Consider the following 20,113-nt stretch of genomic DNA (forward strand, 5'->3'; position numbering starts at 1 on the left):
GCCTTTTGAAAACCACTTTTCACAAATTCAGGTGGTGTTTCATTCCATACAGCAGTGAGGAGATTGGAACAGTCACGTTTGCTCATTTTTACCCCTTGATGATGTCTCTGGTGATGAGTTAACTTTTGGTCCCACAAGTAGATTTCACACACAGGAAGGTCAGTTTAGTTGATCTAGTGTGATGGCAAAAACAGCGTTATGGCTTAAATAAATAAATATGTTCTGGTAAGTTTGTTTGGGGCAAGTGTAACCCCCTCTAGTTACACTTGCCCCAGCCGATTGGTTACACTTGCCCCACATGGGAAAAAGTTGGGGTAAGTGTAACCATGCCTGGCATATCAAGAGCTTTATCAGTAGAGTAAAACGAATCTCATATTTGAAATTATCATGCAAAAGTTAGTTTGTAACCAAAAAATTGTGCAGTTATCTTTAAAACTGTGAAAATGACAGACCACCAAATTCTGAGCATGTCACTCTCTCGCACAGTGAAAATGTAGACATCAATTAAAGTCCAAAAATTAATTACCAATTTATGTCAGATTTGACAACTTATGGTTAAATATAACAAAGAAAGGAGTAAATTAACATGTGTGATAGGTCAGAGGTAAAAATACAGCTTCTTTAAGGCACCATAAGCCATGGTTACACTAACCCCATGGTTACACTTACCCCACTTCACCCTATTTTTTTTGCATCATCAAAGTTCTTAACTTAAAATTTTAGTAATTTTTTTGAGGAGCTACACAAAAGTTACCCCACAATATCTCTTGTTCAGATGTCAAGCTCCTCAGATGTTGTGCTATTAACATATCACAGAATGAATATCTGTCCACAGTTTTCATGAATTTGTAGGCTGCAACTTCTTCACTGTTTTCCTACTTGGAGACATATATTATCTTATTTTTTACTGTACTAATGATCAGAGATGTTTTATCTAATAACTAATGATTAGGGCACCACATCTCAAATATTTATTCAAATAATCTTTAGAAGTAGCATTCTATGTTACTTCTCTTTCTGATCTATACATTTCAGCCTTCTTTCTTTGGAGTCAACAGACATGCGCAAAGGTGAGCAGAAAGAAGGTACTGTGTGGACGCACCTTAAACCTTTGACTGCTCTGACTGTGTTAATGCGCGCCACAGCTACTGTCCTCGGGTGCTCTGGATGCCTTTACATGTGCCTTTGATCCCTCCATCAGGTGCTCTAGACTAGACGTGTGTATAAATGTTCCCTTGCTGCTGTCTTTGTGCTCCCGATGTTATAACATTGTCCTGCGACTCGGGTCTCTGTGTGCTCCACAGACATTAACACCTACAGCAGTCAGTCAGAATAGCCTAGTAGCCGCTTTTCCACCCTGAGTGTTCAGCAGATTTCCATTGTTTGGCCTGCGTGCACCTGGTGCTGTGATCTTATTTGTGTTATTGTACAGAGAAAGAAATCAAGAGGCTGGTGGCAGGCAATCACACCTGGAGCTTGGCATCACAGGATAAAAGTAACTACAGCAGAGCATTAGACGCATCAATATAAAAACCATTGAAATAGTGTTGCTAGAGAGACTAGTTGTCAAGGTGATATCATTACACATAGGTTATATTGTATTCTAAAGGTTGTAAACAGACAAAAGATCTAGATGGAAAGTTAAATAAATGAAATGTTCAGTTATTTAGCAATTACATCTTGTAAGATAACAACAAAGAGCTTTCAATTAAATCTGAATATCCCATACACAATATTGTAAATATTAATGTGTGCAATGCCACAATATTCTTTTTTGATGGGATATTAAAAGTTATTGTTGCATCTATATCTTGATATACACGAAGTTTTTAGTATTAATCATGCAGCAATTTATGCACCTGTTTGTGCAATCTGCACAAACGTCCCTTAAATATAAAAGCCAACATCTTGACAACGGTTGTACACATTGTTCAGCTCTCAACTTTAAATACAATTTCAATATGTTAGTTATATCTCTTACACAGCAATAAATTATGTGAAATGAACTTTACACAAAATCTGAGCAATGTGTTTATACCTCAGCAAAATCTTAAAATTTTGTTCAATGTTTTATTTAACTGGATGTATGTATGATGTGAAATAATCATATTCTTTAGCCAGGTAGTTTTCCGAAAATCAGAGCCCAAATGACTGCTCAGCCACGGTGGTGACAATTCACGAACGCAATGAACAAATGTGGAGCCAAAAAGTTATTACTGCAGTTCCCAAAGACTGCTAATGTGTTGGAGTGTATCACCTATAGATTCATCCTTTCCTCGAGTTATTACAGTTACGAAAACATGTTCCACTGCCGTTGCTTAATGAGTAGATTTTTTATCTATCCAATTACATTGCACTGCAAGTTATTTTCTTTGCACTCCTAAGCCCCTGCTGATGCTCACTGTAGATTTATCAGCAATCAATGGCTGATTATAGAGATTGTGAAAGCAAGGATGTGAAAGAATAAGACAGGAAATATGGTAAAAATAGAAACTCTTTCCAAACAGGCAGCCATGGAGAGTGCACAGTATGAAATTAAAGAATTTACCTGTTCTTGAATCTTTAGTTCCTGAAATTTCACAAATTTTGATCCTCGGGTTTGTAGGTACAACCTCCCACCAGACTTATTGACACGGCAGTCATCACTGGGGCACAAACTAGCTGGCATGAAGCTCATTCCCGCCACCTGTAAATTAAAAACATGTCATTAATCACATGATATTTTGATAGAACAAGAAAAAGACTTTCACAGCTTAATTAAATTTTGTCCTTCTTACATTCTTTCTCTGTTTATGAAAAAAGAAACCACTGGCAGTAAAACCCTGAGATGTATTTGACTCTCCAGTTACTGTTACTTTTATAAGGGAACAAATCCATAACTTCTGAATAGTTTCTATGTTCATTTTTAGATACCTTTCTTATGCCTGAAAAATTTGACCCTGCCAAAAACAAGTAAATTCAATTATACCAATAGCACTTCTATATGGGCTGCAAATATTTTGCAGAGGTACAATAGATCCTAAAAATGTATTTATTCTGTAAAGTTAATTGGTTCTTTACTGTTAATAGCAATACCTTGACAGTTCCCAAACTCTAATTTTACTTGTTAACTGAATCTTCTGTCAGTTCTTGGTTCTGTAGAACAAAAGCAAACTAGTGCTTTTTTTATTTTAATTTTACTCCATACACAACAAATTTTAATTAAAATATCCTTTGTGTAAAACTATATGGGAGAGGCAAAACACTTATATATAGCAGACTGTCACTGTCGTCACTCATCCAGCCTCCTCCTGTTCCCATTCCAGAACTAACCAGCCGTCATTTCACCAACTCACCCAGTCTTTTTATTTCTCTCCTTTCCGCTACTCCCCCACCCCTGCCCTCCATCTAAACTGCAGCACTTCACTGTCTGCCACCCCCACCATACTATCCTTCCCCCTCCCCAGCCCAGCCTCCTCCTTACCACCACCCAGTCGTCACTACCATCAAGCACTGGTGCTGCTGCTCACAGTGTGGTTTCAGTTGCCCAAGACTGAAGTCGTGTGTGCAAGTTACGTTTGCGTTTGTGTGTCTATTGTTGACAAAGGCCTTAATGGCCGAAAGCTGTAATTGTGAGAATCTTTTTGTCGTGCCTATCTGCGACTCAGCATCTCCGCTATAAGGTGAGTGGCAAATTTTCTTCTCTAATATTATAGTAAGACTGACATGTTGCACATACAGACGTGTAACAGAAAAGAACACTTTAACGAAAACTGCTTTTGTCACATTTGTCTATGTGGCAGGTGAATGGTTAAATTTCCCTTATTTTACATATTTTTCCATTAATGAACTCCCATTAATGCTTTAGATGTAAAACTAATTGATCATCAGAAAGCGCAGATGATTAGTCAACCCTGTGCTGTACATGGGTACGTTCAATTATTTCTATCTGTCTGATCTGATTTCATATGGAAGCAGAAGTGCTTAATGACTATATTAATTTCGAGGAGTAAAGTATTGCTGTATCCTTTACTACTTCTATTTGTTCCTAATAACTTTTTACCTCTCTGAAATTTATTATATCATTGAAATTTACACATTTTTTTATGCTACCATCTACTAAGAACGTTTCTTTTTTTTTAATTTTAATGAAGAGAGCTTTATATCAATTACATTATACAAATAAACATTACAAAGATAAGGCATATATATACTTACAGGTTGGTAAGTTTCAGCACCACATTGATCACAACTGTAAGTAGCAACTGTCATAACTGGCTTCACTTCCGTACTCCTTGTAACAATTCCACGAACTGTTACAAGTTTTCCTATGTGATCTGCCTTTACATCTCTTATTGGAGTGGGCTTGGTTGCAGATAGGTCCTTGAAATATATTTCACTGAAAATAAATTTTTTCTAAAATAACAACCATTACAGTTTCCAAATTTTGTACTGTATATATGCAATGTTAACACATTCCAGTCGGGCCACAGTGAATGCTGCAAACCCTAGAAATCTTAAAACTTTTTCGACTTCTTTCTGTAGCTCCTGCTTATAAGATGAAGGAGAAAAGCAGATTACCGCCTTCAATTTCAAAACCATCATCGTCAATTTCGGAGCAGCTCCAGAATTTCTTCATCAGTCAAACTGTCCCCATTTTACAACAAACTTTTGCTATCCAGATAACTACAGAAGCTGTAAGAGTACAGATGTTGATCTGGCATTCGATGGATCGAATCTTTCCCTTATGCTTTTTACTACAGCACTGCGTGTCTCTTTGCTAAGGCACAGCAGCATCACTATGGTGATCCCCCATAGTTGTGAACGGTGCAAATTAGTGCCTAGAGATCGGTTGACGGGAGGCAGTCGTACTCAGCCATCACAAGGGAGCGAGTGCAGACACTGTGTTAAAAATATCAATTTTAGGATTATGAAACATTTAATATCGTAAAGGCGGCTGTACAGGAACAGAATGGCAATGGCCACCTTATTTTATACCATGAATGATAAGGATATGCATATGTAGTAAGAAACCATGTTGAACTGATTTGGAATCAAGGTATGAGTAAATTCGGCTGTCGGTGCTCCATGAGTAAAGACAATCGAGACATCGCTGAAGACACTTTCCAACGAGACAAGTCCATGGAGAACTGCAATAGACGGCAAAATCGTCAACGAAAGGGAGCCAGAGATGCCTGGTGTGAGACAGGCCACAGTAGGGTAATGGCGACAGCAAAGAGGACAACGCTCAGGATGTAACCCTGAGACACACTGTTTTTCCAGGTAAAGGTGCCTGACAAGGCAGAACTCGTACGTATCTTGAAAAGTTGATCTTTTAAGAATTCCAGAAGGAAACGGGGCATAAGGCCACAGAAGCCCCATATGTAGAGAGTGTGGAGGATAGCAGTACTCCAGCAGATGTTGTAGGCTTTCTCCAAATTGAAAAACACGGCCACAGTTTTGTATTTCCACAGGAAACCTTTCATGACATGGGTTGACAGTGATGAGATCGTCAACCGCAGAATGCCGCACTTGAAATCCACACTGCAGTGGTTAGTAAATTGTGAGACTCGAGCCCTCATACCAGCTGGACATGAATCATACGTTTCATCACCTTGCAAACACAGCTGGTGAGAGAAATGGGGTGATAACTAGAAGGAAGGTTTTTGCTCCTGCTGGGCTTAGGTACGGGTATGACAGCTACTTCCTACCAGCATCTGGGAAACGTGCCCTCTGCCCCGATGCAACTGTACGTACGAACCTAAATGATAAGACACACACACACACACACACACACACACACACACACACACACACACACACACACCCGAGGGAGGACTCGAACCTCCGCCAGGACCAGCCGCACAGTCCATGACTGCAGCGCCTTAGACTGCTCGGCTAATTCCACGCGGCACTTAGCTTTTGTAGGAGACAAAGATTTTAAAGAGATTTTCTATCACCGGAGACAGTGGTGCAGTGCGTGCCTGCCTGAAGATAGCACTTGTTGAAGCAACATAACAATTTCAGACTCTAATGACGGATGAAAACTAATTTAAATCAGATAGCAACAAGAATGCGCACCAACTCCCCTCCCCCAAACACACACACACACACACACACACACACACACACACACACACACACACACACAGCTACAGTGTTCTGGTGCTGTAGTCTGATTGTTGGGTCGGGTGGGTGAGAGAAACAGGATGGTTAGCTTACCTGGTCAAAGGCAGGGGAAACTGCATGTGTCACACAAAGTGGAATGGGTTAGCAGTACATAAACAGGATAGGAGAAGGAACTGCAGAGAGGACAGGAGCGGCATAGTTCCTGCATTGCATAGATTACACTCCAAAACAACAAGCAATATAGGAATGACATTGGCCATTTCTCAGTTTTGTAATGTTTTTGAAAGTTCGTATTCTGTCTGTCACCTGTACAAAGATACTTTATGATGTTTTTATTACCATGAGGAAACACAGACAGCAACACTTGTCACTTGAATTGGTGGAAAAGGAATACAGACAACATTGTATGTTACTTGCTTTGCAGCGTTCACATTTCCCTTACTGGCAAGTGTCACTCACTGTGCAGAGAGCATCGATTGTCATCTGCTACATGCTTAATATTAATTTTCAAGATGGTATTACAACATAGTAATGAAAAATAGAAACACGCTAGCTAAAGATCTAGCTGACCTTTCATACTAAGGTAAATGTAGCTACACAAATTTCAATAAACCCAATTTTCAAGTAGTTTTATTTTTAGTACCATCAACTTCTAAATTCATCGCCATTTAGGAAACGATGGATGAAAATTAATTCATTGCCATTGTGGAAACAATCCATGTTCATTTCAATACACAATATGTTCACTAATGTAACTGTAAGTTTCTTTGCAGTATTTCACAGAAAAATGAACCCCTTTTAAATGCAATAAACTGACTTCAGTTCTGTGTGGTATAAACTGATATAACAAAATTCAGAAAAACTGTGGAGGGGGAAAAAAAATAATAAAAAATAAAAAAATTACCTGCCAGTGGAACTACTCTCTAGCTGTCCAGTCCTCAAAGTGTTAATGAAATGAAATGGCAGGCATGGGCAAAGGTGGGCGCGAAAAAAGGAATACAATACGAGAAATTCTGGGAGCAAAGGGAGGGCCATCAACAGAATGCGAATGATTCATTTTCGGGCAGACAAACACCAGATTAAAAGCTTATCATTTGATACCCCTTGTCATCCTGCCATTGGTTATCTCCAGTATTAAAGTATGACAAAATGGTGGCGACATGGGTTTAAGTACTATACTATCAGCTTAAAATGAAACCATATGAACTCTTAACAATAGGAAGAAATTTAGAAATAAGAATAATGTGCCAAAATTGTTGGAATCAGTTTCCTCTTATACAGACTGTAACACCAAATATAGTGTAACAATACTATTATTGTAACTTAAATGACTTATGGCATTTATCTGTTTCAATAAGAATGAATAATAATGACACTGTTTGATACTCGAATATAACTTTCACATATGAAGACACTGAAAGGTATATAACTGATCAAATGCCCAATACTTACAATCTCCTCATTAGTTCAGGAGGATACTTGTTTTGTGGATTCCGTTGTTCACCTGTTTGTCGTAAGCGTTGTTCTAACATTTGCCGATGCTCAATGTACACATCTAATGAGTCCTTGGCTGTTACCTTTAAAAACCGAGACAGAAAACTAAATTCTATATAAGTTTTACACACAGGAAGAGAAACAAATCTGTAGGAAGGAAATATTAGTGCTCCACTAAATAGTAACATGTGAAGACAAATGAATGAACAAGTTATAAAAAAAGATCTACAGGCAATGCTACTCTTACTTCTATTTTTACTGCTGCTCCACTGTGGAAATGTCTTACTTATACAAAAAAAGCACTGTAAAATATTTAAATCTCTTGTCAACAATATTACATTGTAATATGAGGAACAAAAAAATGACTGCCAAAATGTGGTACACAGACAAAGCTTGTTAATAAAAATCACTGACACCAACGGGTACTACTATTAGATAAACGACAGTTATACAGCAAAAAATAGGAAGCAGCAGCATTTTTGAAAATATCAGCTTTGCTACTGATTTACTCAAATTTAGCAAAAGCATGAATTAATTCATTATGAAGATTACGTTACTATTATTTCTTAGTCTTTTGTCAACGTAAACCTTGATTTGTTCTATATTCCTTAAGTTGTTCTTCAAGGCATTTACAGAACACGATATATGGGGGAATCAACGGTGGGTCAAACAGGATGATTTTATGCTTTTATATACAAAATGCCTCACGAGTTTTAGTGGCAGAGTGCTCTAGAGAGACCTTGGAGAATATTGTTACGTTTTCAAATATGCTATTGTGATAAGGGGAAATTTCAATTTGTCAGTTATACAATGAGAGTGAAATTCAATTATAACTGGTGCCAGGGACAGGCATTCATCTGAGATTGTTTTGAATTCCGTATCACAAAATTACTTTATATGATGACAAACGAACTGCTAACTGTCTGAGTAGCCAATATAAAATATTCAGCTGTGAAGGACGAAGATGTGAAGCAAAACTGAACAAAATTCACAAGCGATTTATAATATGCCTCACACAAGTATTTGCAGGGCAAGTTTATGAGAGAGGCTATACCCAACTGTGGTACAATAGCTGTGACAAAGTTGCCATGGAAGCAAGGATAGCTTCACCACAGATTGAAGTAAAGTCACAAGTCAAGTTCACAAGCAAAAGCTGACTGAAGCCAAAATGATAACCAGAAAAACAAAAAAATGTGAGCAGCATTCAATGAATTAGAAAGTAAAAATTTTGCAAACTGATCTGAGAAAATCTAAGAAGTTTTGGGCTTACATAAAATCAGTAAGCAGATCAAAATCATCTACGCGGTTGCTCAGGCACCATAATGACACAAGAACAGAAGACTGTAGAGAGAGAACTCCAAAATACTGAATTCAGTATTCTGAAATCGTTTCGCACCGGAAGAATATGATGTAGTTTCTCCTTTCAATCATTGTGCTAATGCCGAAATGGCGGATACCGAGATACATGACTGTGGAATAGAAAATCAACTGAAAATGCTTATTAATCTGGACAACATGAGAGACCCATGAGGTTGAGATTACATGAAAGAATTTACTAAGCTATCATGGGTCGCTGGAAGAAAGGCAAGCAATTAGGAAAAAAGCACACCATTCCCACTTTTTAGAAGGGCCATTGAACTCATTCCAATAATTACAGACCTATATTGCTGACGTTGTGTGACTCAGTGTCAGACTACAAATCCAAAGGTCATGGGTTTGATTCCGTGTCAATCCTAGGATTTTTATCTCTCACTTATCCCCTCAGGCAATGTCTGTTGATATGAAAAATGCCGAGTTGCTATGTGGTTCGGAATCCATGTTAAACTGTCGGTCCTCCTACAACTGGCTCGGTGAGCAAGTACAAAGGTTGGAGGAAAGGCAACGACAAACCTCCTCTAACTGTAAAGCAGTGTGGTGTCCAAAACAATCTTCGGCTCGGTGACTGCTTTGCTTTTTATTGCTGATGTCAATTTGTTGTGGAATTACGGAACATGTTCTGTGCCCACGCTTTATTATGTTTATGGAAAATTAAAAAATCTCCTCTGTAAAAGCCATTATGGATTCTATAAATGGAGATGTTGGGAAACACAGCTTCATCTGTTCCTCTATGAAGCACTGGTTGATAACGAGTTCCTTGCCTTCTGGAAGGCTTTCTGACAGGTCTGCACTGTTGTTCAGTGAACAAAATACGAGCTTACTGAGTATCGGACAGATTTATGACTTGATTCAAGAGTTCCTAAAAAACAGAACTCAACACACTATTGTTAATGGGCTGAAATTGACAGGTGTAAAGGAAATTTCTGGAATACCCCAAGGTGTATTATAGGACTATTACTGATTACAATACACAGGCATCTCAAAAATACTTTTACAAACTTTGGGGACAGGTTCCTTACACCAAAACAACAAGAAAAGTTAATATAAACATGTCCAAAAACACTTCATTTTTTGAGTTGTTGATGAAAGACCACAATTCAGGTAACTAGAATTCATCAACACAAAAACTCATAACTAATGCTCAAAATGCAGTTGTCTACCTTCTAAACATGCATATATGCATCGAATCATGGACTGACTCATCCTTTCAAGTACTTCATGTCGACGAAGAATTTCTGTATCTGTGTGGTCTGTTGCCTAGACCACCTGTTTAAGGTGGCCCTAGACATAATTCCAATGACTGAGGTCAGGGGAGTGTGTGGGCCAAGGAACTGTTTCTCCTCTACCTATCCATCCGTCACAGCAGTACCAGCCAGTGCATCTCGAACACTGACACTGAAATTTGTTGGAGCTGCATCATGCATAAACCACATGTTTCTTCTTATTTGCATGGAGAAATCTACTAGTAGGTCTCAAAATGAAGTCCATGAAGTTAGTACCTGCAAAACGTGCTGGGGGAAAATCACCTGCTGTTCCAACTCACATATTTAAACTGATGCTGATGTCTAGCCTGTGCTGCCCCCTAAGGATCTCTATCTGCCCATACGTGTTGATTGTGGAAATCTATTACACTATCACTTCCAAACTCTGCCTCATCTACAAACAAAACTAAAGAAACAAACAACAGATTGGCAAAAGTTCTCCCATGGTATGTCATTGGTAGGCGTAAGGTTCTTCACATGTTGAAGATGGTATGGATACACGAGTTGTTCATGAAGTATCCTCCATACTGAACTTGGATAGGTGCCACATGCAAGGGCCACTTGTCTTGTGGTCTTCCTGGTCAGGCATACGAGCAGCATGTGGTTTTCTGCAGTCAATAGGTTGTGGTGCTACAAACCCTGTCTCAACAACGTGATGATACAGAGCACCAAAGGTTGGATGACTTGACTGCCTTCGGCCTGGAAATTTCATTTGATCCAGCCTTGCAGGCTCTTGTCCAATACCATTAACATGGTCGTAACTAAAAATCATGGCTGCGTACTTACAAAATGTATGCACTGCCATGTTTGAAGGGAGCTCTTCCAGTTAAGACTACCTGTAGTACTTTAACACAATGGACGCACTGGAGACAGGCAAACTATGAATGTAAACAAGTCTCCCTGGTAGCACAATACCATCTAGGTATAAAATTCAAATGGAAATGTAGGTAAATAAATTTGTTGGGTTGTACTGCAAAGCCATTCAACTCAACTTTCCTTAATAATCTGAAAAATGAAGGATTTTTGGACATATGTTTAAATGGACTTTTTTTCTTGTTTCGGTGTATGGGACCCATCCCCAAAGTTTGTAAACTACTTTTAAAATACCCAGTATACAAATGGTCTACTGGATAACATCAGAAGCTCTATGAGGCTTTTATTTGTAGACAATGCTGGTGCCCACAGGAAAATTGCAAAGCCAGAAGACTGGCAAAATGCAGAAAGGCCTGCACAGCATCAATAGTTGGTGCAGGGACTGGCAATTGACACTGAACATAAATGACTGTAACAATGTGCTAAAATGGCCAAAGAGCTCCATTACTATTCAATTATGCTATTGGCGTAAAATCACTGGAAACATAACTGTAAAATGCCTACAATTAACTATCTGGAGCAAATGAAAGTGGAATAACCTCATAAAGCAAGACTGAAGGAAAAGCAGATGCCTGGCTGAGATTCGCTGGAAAATGCTTACGGAATTATGTAACGTGCACATGACTTACAAAACACTTGTTCCATTGATTATTCAATACTGTTAATTGATCTAGGACCCTTAGCAAGTAGGATTAACTGAAGAGAGAGAGAAGATGCAACAAAGAACAGTTCATTTCACAATCATTTAGCAAGCGCAGTAGCGTTATAGAGATGCTCAACACACTCCAGTGGATGTTGCTGCAAGATAGGTGTTGCATGTCATAGAGAAGGTTACTGTTGAAATTCCAAGACTGCATGAGTTTTAAAAAGATTTGGGGAACATGTATTTATGAAGAAAACCTCCATCTTTATGAAATAAATGATGATATATACAACCAGTGCCATTCAGCATAGCTTATCGGGAGCACAGAATAGTGAGAAGTAAACAGAGCAACTGGTGAGAGCAACGGAAAGAGTGCGGGCCATGTCGGCGATAGTCCCAGCGATCAGCACATTTAGACATGACAGAAGCAGCAAGCAGCTGTAATACCAGGCCCCCAGCACCACCTTGTTTTAATGCTGTATGGGAAGACCTATACCTTCTCACTGAACATGATGCTTGTGTAAGAAGATTAGTTTGTCACAGGGAATTAACCCACATAAGGAAATTCAATTGAAGGCACAATTATGAAGGTGAATTTGTTAAAGAATGTCTTGAAGCAGTGGGGGGAAGAGCTGTGCCCACCTGTGCCCGCAGCTACAGTACATGTCATTTTCTCGGCCCATTGCAATGCGCGGAACTGAAGAATTAAAAGACTTGGAGGTCCAGCTGACAATGAATATTAAAGGTAGCATTGCATTTTCTTTGTCTTTAGATAACTCTTGACTTTTCAGACACAGCATCGCGCATATTTTCATTAGGACAGTAAAGAAAATGCTGGAAGTTCACAAGGAGACATCAGGTCTCATCCAACTGAAGAACACAACAACACGTCGAAAAGACATGTTTGATGCACTTGAAGCGGTTATGGAAAAGTTATGTCTGCTGTGGGAATTAATAACTTCCATAGCTACAAACGGTACACCAGCTCTGACTGGCAAAATCAGTGGATTAATAGGGTGTGTCCAGAGAAGAATCAAGATCTCCTGGTTACTCCTGATTCATCAACAACATTCATGTTCCGCAAGCATAAAACAGAATAATGTAATTAGCTAGGTTGTGAAACATCATTAATTCTATTCAAACAAAAGGAGTCAATCATGACTTATTCAAAGTGTTTCTGGATGATGTTGGTTGTGAATATGCAAGTTTACCTTACCACTGTGAGATTTGCTGGCTCAATCATGCTGAAGTTCTGGAGCACTTCATGGAACTGTCCCAAAAAATGTCAGATGATAGATGGATTTGATAAAGTCATAGAAGATGAAACTGTCACTCTGGGAAAGGCAGGTGGAGGCTAGAAACGTTGCCACAGCTGCACATTTTGAAGAGTATACAGATTTTTTTAAGAAAACTGCATACTGAATTAGAAACAAGATTCACTGATTTTACACACTTGGAAACAGATTAGGAATTTTTGGTACTCCATACTTTGTGAACGGCAATTCTGTAAGCCACCCACTCCAAACTGAAATCACAGATCTTCAGTGCAATTCAGAGTTGAAAGATAGCTACCATAGCAAAAAGGCTAAGTGACTCTTACAAACATCTATCACAGAAGAGTTACCCAGAACTTCATAGACATGCAGCACAGATGCTTAGCCTGTTCGGAGCAATGTATAGTTGTGAGCAAATCTTTTCCCTAATGAAACTGTGTAAAACACAACCAAAATGCTCCATACTAGATTATTGTCTGAAATACGTTTTGGGATAGGGCAGTGCTGAATCAATCATTCCCAACATAGAAGCTCTTACGCAAAGAAAAGTAAATAAATGTAGAAAGCAGCAATAGAAAAATGAGATGGCTTAATTTTCCTCATTTTCCTTGTTTTTCAGATTCCTAGTTTTTGCCCTCCAGTTTGCCATCTATTAATTTTTGTATATAGTATGTATTTACATTCATTTAGTTCTTTTGTTTCCTGGCATGGTTTTTCTTGAATTTAGAAATCTGTTTGGCAGAAAGACTATTGTAATAAGAATCTTCATTAAATGTTCAAGATGTTTAATTAGAATTGTGGTTCCTTTGGTATGCATATCCCTAATTGCCAACCCGAGAATTGATTTACTTGTGACTGAACAATTTCAAATGCTGTCTTCTATTTACAACACCACAGTCTTAAACAAAAGGAGAATAAGCCACCTCTGCACAGCGCCACTTGGCTGTCACTGTCAAGCGAACAGTCAAGTGCTCCACAGTGCTGCTCACAGAGCTTCAATGGAGCTGGAGCAAAGAGCGGATCCATTCCATAGAGTGGTACCTTAAACAGTTCTGAATACATACACAGTACTACCGTACTAGTGGTAAGATTACCTGTCAAGCTAGGAAATGAATAAACGGCATGTCAGTGTGAGACATTAGGGCAGCATACTTCATAATAAAATGGAGTGGCCATTCAAAAACAGCATAAAAATTGTTTTTATTCAGTTGATGAATATATTGGGGATTGTATGGAATCAGTTCTGCCCTGTTATCATCCTCGGTGGGATTTTCAAACAGCAACACAACATCTACCACAGGTGTGAGTATCAAAATAAACTTCAACCCCTGCTGTGCTGGAGCTCACCACTGGGAGAGTGCTATCATTTATCTCTGATGCATGTGCAGTCTTTCACAAACAAAATGATGGAACTGAACAATGAGTTTGTCACTCCCATCAGCAAAATGCAAATTTAGTAGGAAGGGCATACACAATGTATTGCTATGGAGAAGGACCTGTAGGGTTGTGCTGGGGCTCTTATGCTAGGATTTATGACAGTCAATCCGAAAATGATAATCAAGCTTTTCATCAGACTGCTACAATGTGTTAATGTCATAATAAAATATAACACCTTGATAGTCTCAGAAGCCAGAGCGACTTGACAGTTATATCCCTCAGTTTGTGACTGATACTGATAAACATTTTTTTCAAAACCTTGGTCACAAAAACTAATTGAAAACATCTTATTTGTAGAATACCTACAGTAGCAGACATATGTCATGCCTCAGAACAATAAGATTAGCTAAAGGCACAATACATTAAAAAAAAAAAAAAAGAGGTTCAAATGGCTTTGAGCACTATGGGACTTAACATCTATGGTCATCAGTCCCCTAGAACTTAGAACTACTTAAACCTAACTAACCTAAGGACATCACACACATCCATGCCCGAGGCAGGATTCAATTCCAGACTGAAGCGCCTATAACCGCACGGCACAATACATCACCAACAGACTGATGACATCAACATGACAGGTATGAGTTTCAGTAAGTGGGCAATGGATGAGGTCACTAACAATAAGAAAATGCTAATAAGTCAACCCCCCCCCCCCCATGAACCATGGACCTTGCCGTTGGTGGGGAGGCTTGCGTGCCTCAGCGATACAGATAGCCGTACCATAGGTACAACCACAACAGAGGGGTATCTGTTGAGAGGCCAGACAAACGTGTGGTTCCTGAAGAGGGGCAGCAGCCTTTTCAGTAGTTGCAAGGGCAACAGTCTGGATGATTGACTGATCTGGCCTTGTAACAATAACCAAAACGGCCTTGCTGTGCTGGTACTGCGAACGGCTGAAAGCAAGGGGAAACTACGGCCGTAATTTTACCCCAGGGCATGCAGCTTTACTGTATGATTAAATGATGATGGCGTCCTCTTGGGTAAAATATTCCGGAGGTAAAATAGTCCCCCATTCGGATCTCCGGGCGGGGACTACTCAAGAGGATGTCGTTATCAGGAGAAAGAAAACTGGCGTTCTACGGATCGGAGCGTGGAATGTCAGATCCCTTAATCGGCCAGGTAGGTTAGAAAATTTAAAAAGGGAAATGGATAGGTTAAAGTTAGATATAGTGGGAATTAGTGAAGTTCGGTGGCAGGAGGAACAAGACTTCTGGTCAGGTGACTACAGGGTTATCAACACAAAGTCAAATAGGGGTAATGCAGGAGTAGGTTTAATAATGAATAAAACAATAGGAATGCGGGTAAGCTACTACAAACAGCATACTGAACGCATTATTGTGGCCAAGATAGATACGAAGCCCACACCTACTACAGTAGTACAAGTTTATATGCCAACTAGCTCTGCAGATGACGAAGAAATTGAAGAAATGTACGATGAAATAAAAGAAATTATTCAGATAGTGAAGGGAGACGAAAATTTAATAGTCATGGCTGACTGGAATTCGAGTGTAGGAAAAGGGAGAGAAGGAAACGTAGTAGGTGAATATGGATTGGGGCTAAGAAATGAAAGAGGAAGCCGCCTGGTAGAAATTTGCACAGAGCACAACTTAATCATAGCTAACACTTGGTTTAAGAATCATGATAGAAGGTTGTATACATGGAAGAACCCTGGAGATACTAAAAGGTATCAGATAGATTATATAATGGTAAGACAGAGATTTAGGAACCAGGTTTTAAATTGTAAGACATTTCCAGGGGCAGATGTGGACTCTGACCACAATCTATTGGTTATGACCTGTAGATTAAAACTGAAGAAACTGCAAAAAGGTGGGAATTTAAGGAGATGGGACCTGGATAAACTGAAAGAACCAGAGGTTGTAGAGAGTTTCAGGGAGAGCATAAGGGAACAATTGACAGGAATGGGGGAAAGAAATACAGTAGAAGAGGAATGGGTAGCTTTGAGGGATGAAGTAGTGAAAGCAGCAGAGGATCAAATAGGTAAAAAGACGAGGGCTAGTAGAAATCCTTGGGTAACAGAAGAAATATTGAATTTAATTGATGAAAGGAGAAAATATAAAAATGCAGTAAATGAAGCAGGCAAAAAGGAATACAAACGTCTCAAAAATGAGATCGACAGGAAGTGCAAAATGGCTAAGCAGGGATGGCTAGAGGACAAATGTAAGAATGTAGAGGCTTTTCTCACTAGGGGTAAGATAGATACTGCCTACAGGAAAATTAAAGAGACCTTTGGAGATAAGAGAACCACTTGTATGAACATCAAGAGCTCAGATGGAAACCCAGTTCTAAGCAAAGAAGGGAAAGCAGAAAGGTGGAAGGAGTATATAGAGGGTGTATACAAGGGCGATGTACTTGAAGACAATATTATGGAAATGGAAGAGGATGTAGATGAAGATGAAATGGGAGATACGATACTGCGTGAAGAGTTTGACAGAGCACTGAAAGACCTGTGTCGAAACAAGGCCCCCGGAGTAGACAACATTCCATTGGAACTACTGACGGGCTTGGGAGAGCCAGTCCTGACAAAACTCTACCATCTGGTGAGCAAGATGTATGAAACAGGTGAAATACCCTCAGACTTCAAGAAGAATATAATAATTCCAATCCCAAAGAAAGCAGGTGTTGACAGATGTGAAAATTACCGGACAATCAGTTTAATAAGCCACAGCTGCAAAATACTAACACGAATTCTTTACAGACGAATGGAAAAACTAGTAGAAGCTGGCCTCGGGGAAGATCAGTTTGGATTCCGTAGAAATACTGGAACACTGAGGCAATACTGACCTTACGACTTATCTTAGAAGAAAGATTAAGGAAAGGCAAACCTACGTTTCTAGCATTTGTAGACTTAGAGAAAGCTTTTGACAATGTTGACTGGAATACTCTCTTTCAAATTCTAAAGGTGGCAGGGGTAAAATACAGGGAGCGAAAGGCTATTTACAATTTGTACAGAAACCAGATGGCAGTTATAAGTGTCGAGGGACATGAACGGGAAGCAGCGGTTGGGAAGGGAGTAAGACAGGGTTGTAGCCTCTCCCCGATGTTATTCAATCTTTATATTGAGCAAGCAGTAAAGGAAACAAAAGAAAAATTCGGAGTAGGTATTAAAATCCATGGAGAAGAAATAAAAACTTTGAGGTTCGCCGATGACATTGTAATTCTGTCAGAGACAGCAAAGGACTTGGAAGAGCAGTTGAACGGAATGGATGGTGTCTTGAAGGGAGGATATAAGATGAACATCAACAAAAGCAAAACGAGGATAATGGAATGTAGTCGAATTAAGTCGGGTGATGTTGAGGGTATTAGATTAGGAAATGAGACACTTAAAGTAGTAAAGGAGTTTTGCTATTTGGGGAGCAAAATAACTGATGATGGTCGAAGTAGAGAGGATATAAAATGTAGACTGGCAATGGCGAGGAAAGCGTTTCTGAAGAAGAGAAATTTGTTGACATCGAGTATAGATTTAAGTGTCAGGAAGTCATTTCTGAAAGTATTTGTATGGAGTGTAGCCATGTATGGAAGTGAAACATGGACGGTAAATAGTTTGGACAAGAAGAGAATAGAAGCTTTCGAAATGTGGTGCTACAGAAGAATGCTCAAGATTAGATGGGTAGATCACATAACTAATGAGGAAGTATTGAATAGGATTGGGGAGAAGATAAGTTTGTGGCACAACTTGACCAGAAGAAGGGATTGGTTGGTAGGACATGTTCTGAGGCATCAAGGGATCACCAATTCAGTATTGGAGGGCAGCGTGGAGGGTAAAAATCGTAGGGGGAGACCAAGAGATGAATACACTAAGCAGATTCAGAAGGACGTAGGCTGCAGTAGGTACTGGGAGGGAGGAGGAGATTAGTGTTTAACGTCCCGTCGACAACGAGGTCATTAGAGACGGAGCGCAAGCTCGGGTTAGGGAAGGATGGGGAAGGAAATCGGCCGTGCCCTTTCAAAGGAACCATCCCGGCATTTGCCAGAAGCGATTTAGGGAAATCACGGAAAACCTAAATCAGGATGGCCGGAGACGGGATTGAACCGTCGTCCTCCCGAATGCGAGTCCAATAGGTACTGGGAGATGAAGAAGCTTGCACAGGATAGAGTAGCATGGAGAGCTGCATCAAACCAGTCTCAGGACTGAAGACCACAACAACAACAACAACAACAACAATAAGTCAACAATAGAAACTAAGAGAACCTCCATAGGTACAAGGCTTTTTAGAAAAGGACGTTCTTGAAACACATTAAAAACATTGAATAACAATGAAATAGAAGAGCTTGTTACCAGGCACATAATTGTAACTAGGAATATTCAAGGAATAAAAAAATACTGTTGACAAATTGGTTGGTCTCGCTATTTCACAACCAAACTGTCACCTTTCAAGGCTCAAGCTACACTACATATTAACGTCAACACAACAGTAATAAAAATAAGTGCACAGCAATATTGCAAATTTCAACTCTTGTTACCACCATCAATATGACTACGCCTGGTAGGGCATTGTAGTCTTCAAACCAGTCTTTGGTTGATGACAGCTCTACCTTAGCAAAGAGATCTTTACTATTATACTTGGATAATTTTGTAACTGCTTCTAATGAAATTGGAATGGCTAACAAAGCTGTATTCTGAAAGCGATTAAATCTTAAATGGCAACTTCACAGTGGTAGTCTCTTCTATAAACATACATGCAATACTGAAAATTCACCAATCTCAGTGTGATATTTGCCACTTCCATATTTATCTCTTTTTATTTACCATCATTTACATTTATTTTGAATACTGCTACATTGTAGGAGAATTTGCAAAGTGAATATCAGACAAGAAAAAATCCCAGTACCACTTGACAAGATTATTTGAGAATTGGTTACTCTTAACTCATCAAATCACTTATTAATTTCCAATGTAACATCTCTTACTAATCGATCAGCACACAACTTTCTAGCTTAACCAATTCGAGGGAAATTGGTGTAATTTACGAGATGCGAAGCTGTAGCATCATTATTAAACGTATGTTTTGTACCCACCTCATGCTCTTTGTAGTCCGGTAATAATTCTTCCACTACTTCAGAGAATATGTTTACATATCTTCGAGTATTCATTATAACTGATTCCATAAATGTTGAGTCGAACTCGTACAAATCGTCCAGTTCTATGAACATTGCAACCTATAACAGACGGTCGAACATTATGTACAAATTGAGATATATTATAGCAAGTACACAGCTGCAACAGCACATTCTCACCTGATCTCGGTGAGCTAATTTTGTCAATTGTTGGGCGTACTTGAAATCTTTCATTCCATCCTCGTCAACTGATGCAAATTCGACGAGAAACTGCCTTGCCTTTTCTAAAAATACATATACCAATAGAAGAAAGCAAATAATGCATGAGATATACGTAAAGCACAACACACATATTTCCATTAATTATACCTTTATCACTGGCATAATCCTTCCCTGCCATGCTGAAGGCTATTTGTCCTTATTTTATAATTATTGCACGCTTAAAAACCTTATTAAAGGAAACAATAACAGATAAATCTTCAACACGACAAGTTTGAGCTTATCCCGCCTTTCGACAACACGCAAATTTTGGCGGTAAACCTAACAAGCACAACAACATCTACATTTAA

General features: G+C 39.1%; 1 protein-coding gene across 1 annotated transcript in view; it reads right to left on the reverse strand.

Annotated features, from left to right (window-relative positions):
* The window catches only part of LOC126237216 (DNA replication licensing factor Mcm7), a 60,820-nt gene extending 40,743 nt beyond the window's left edge, over nt 1–20,077 (reverse strand). The window contains exons 1-6 of the mRNA XM_049947102.1: nt 19,914–20,077; nt 19,725–19,828; nt 19,506–19,646; nt 7,561–7,685; nt 4,198–4,378; nt 2,549–2,686 (exon numbers count right to left, since the gene is read on the reverse strand). Coding sequence (XP_049803059.1) covers nt 2,549–2,686; nt 4,198–4,378; nt 7,561–7,685; nt 19,506–19,646; nt 19,725–19,828; nt 19,914–19,944 — 720 coding nt within the window. The 5' untranslated portion in view covers nt 19,945–20,077. The remainder of the gene's footprint in view (nt 1–2,548; nt 2,687–4,197; nt 4,379–7,560; nt 7,686–19,505; nt 19,647–19,724; nt 19,829–19,913) is intronic.
* Between the last annotated feature and the right edge of the window lie 36 nt (nt 20,078–20,113).

Source organism: Schistocerca nitens, chromosome 2 (assembly GCF_023898315.1).
Source record: "Schistocerca nitens isolate TAMUIC-IGC-003100 chromosome 2, iqSchNite1.1, whole genome shotgun sequence".
In the NCBI taxonomy this organism is placed as follows: domain Eukaryota; kingdom Metazoa; phylum Arthropoda; class Insecta; order Orthoptera; family Acrididae; genus Schistocerca; species Schistocerca nitens.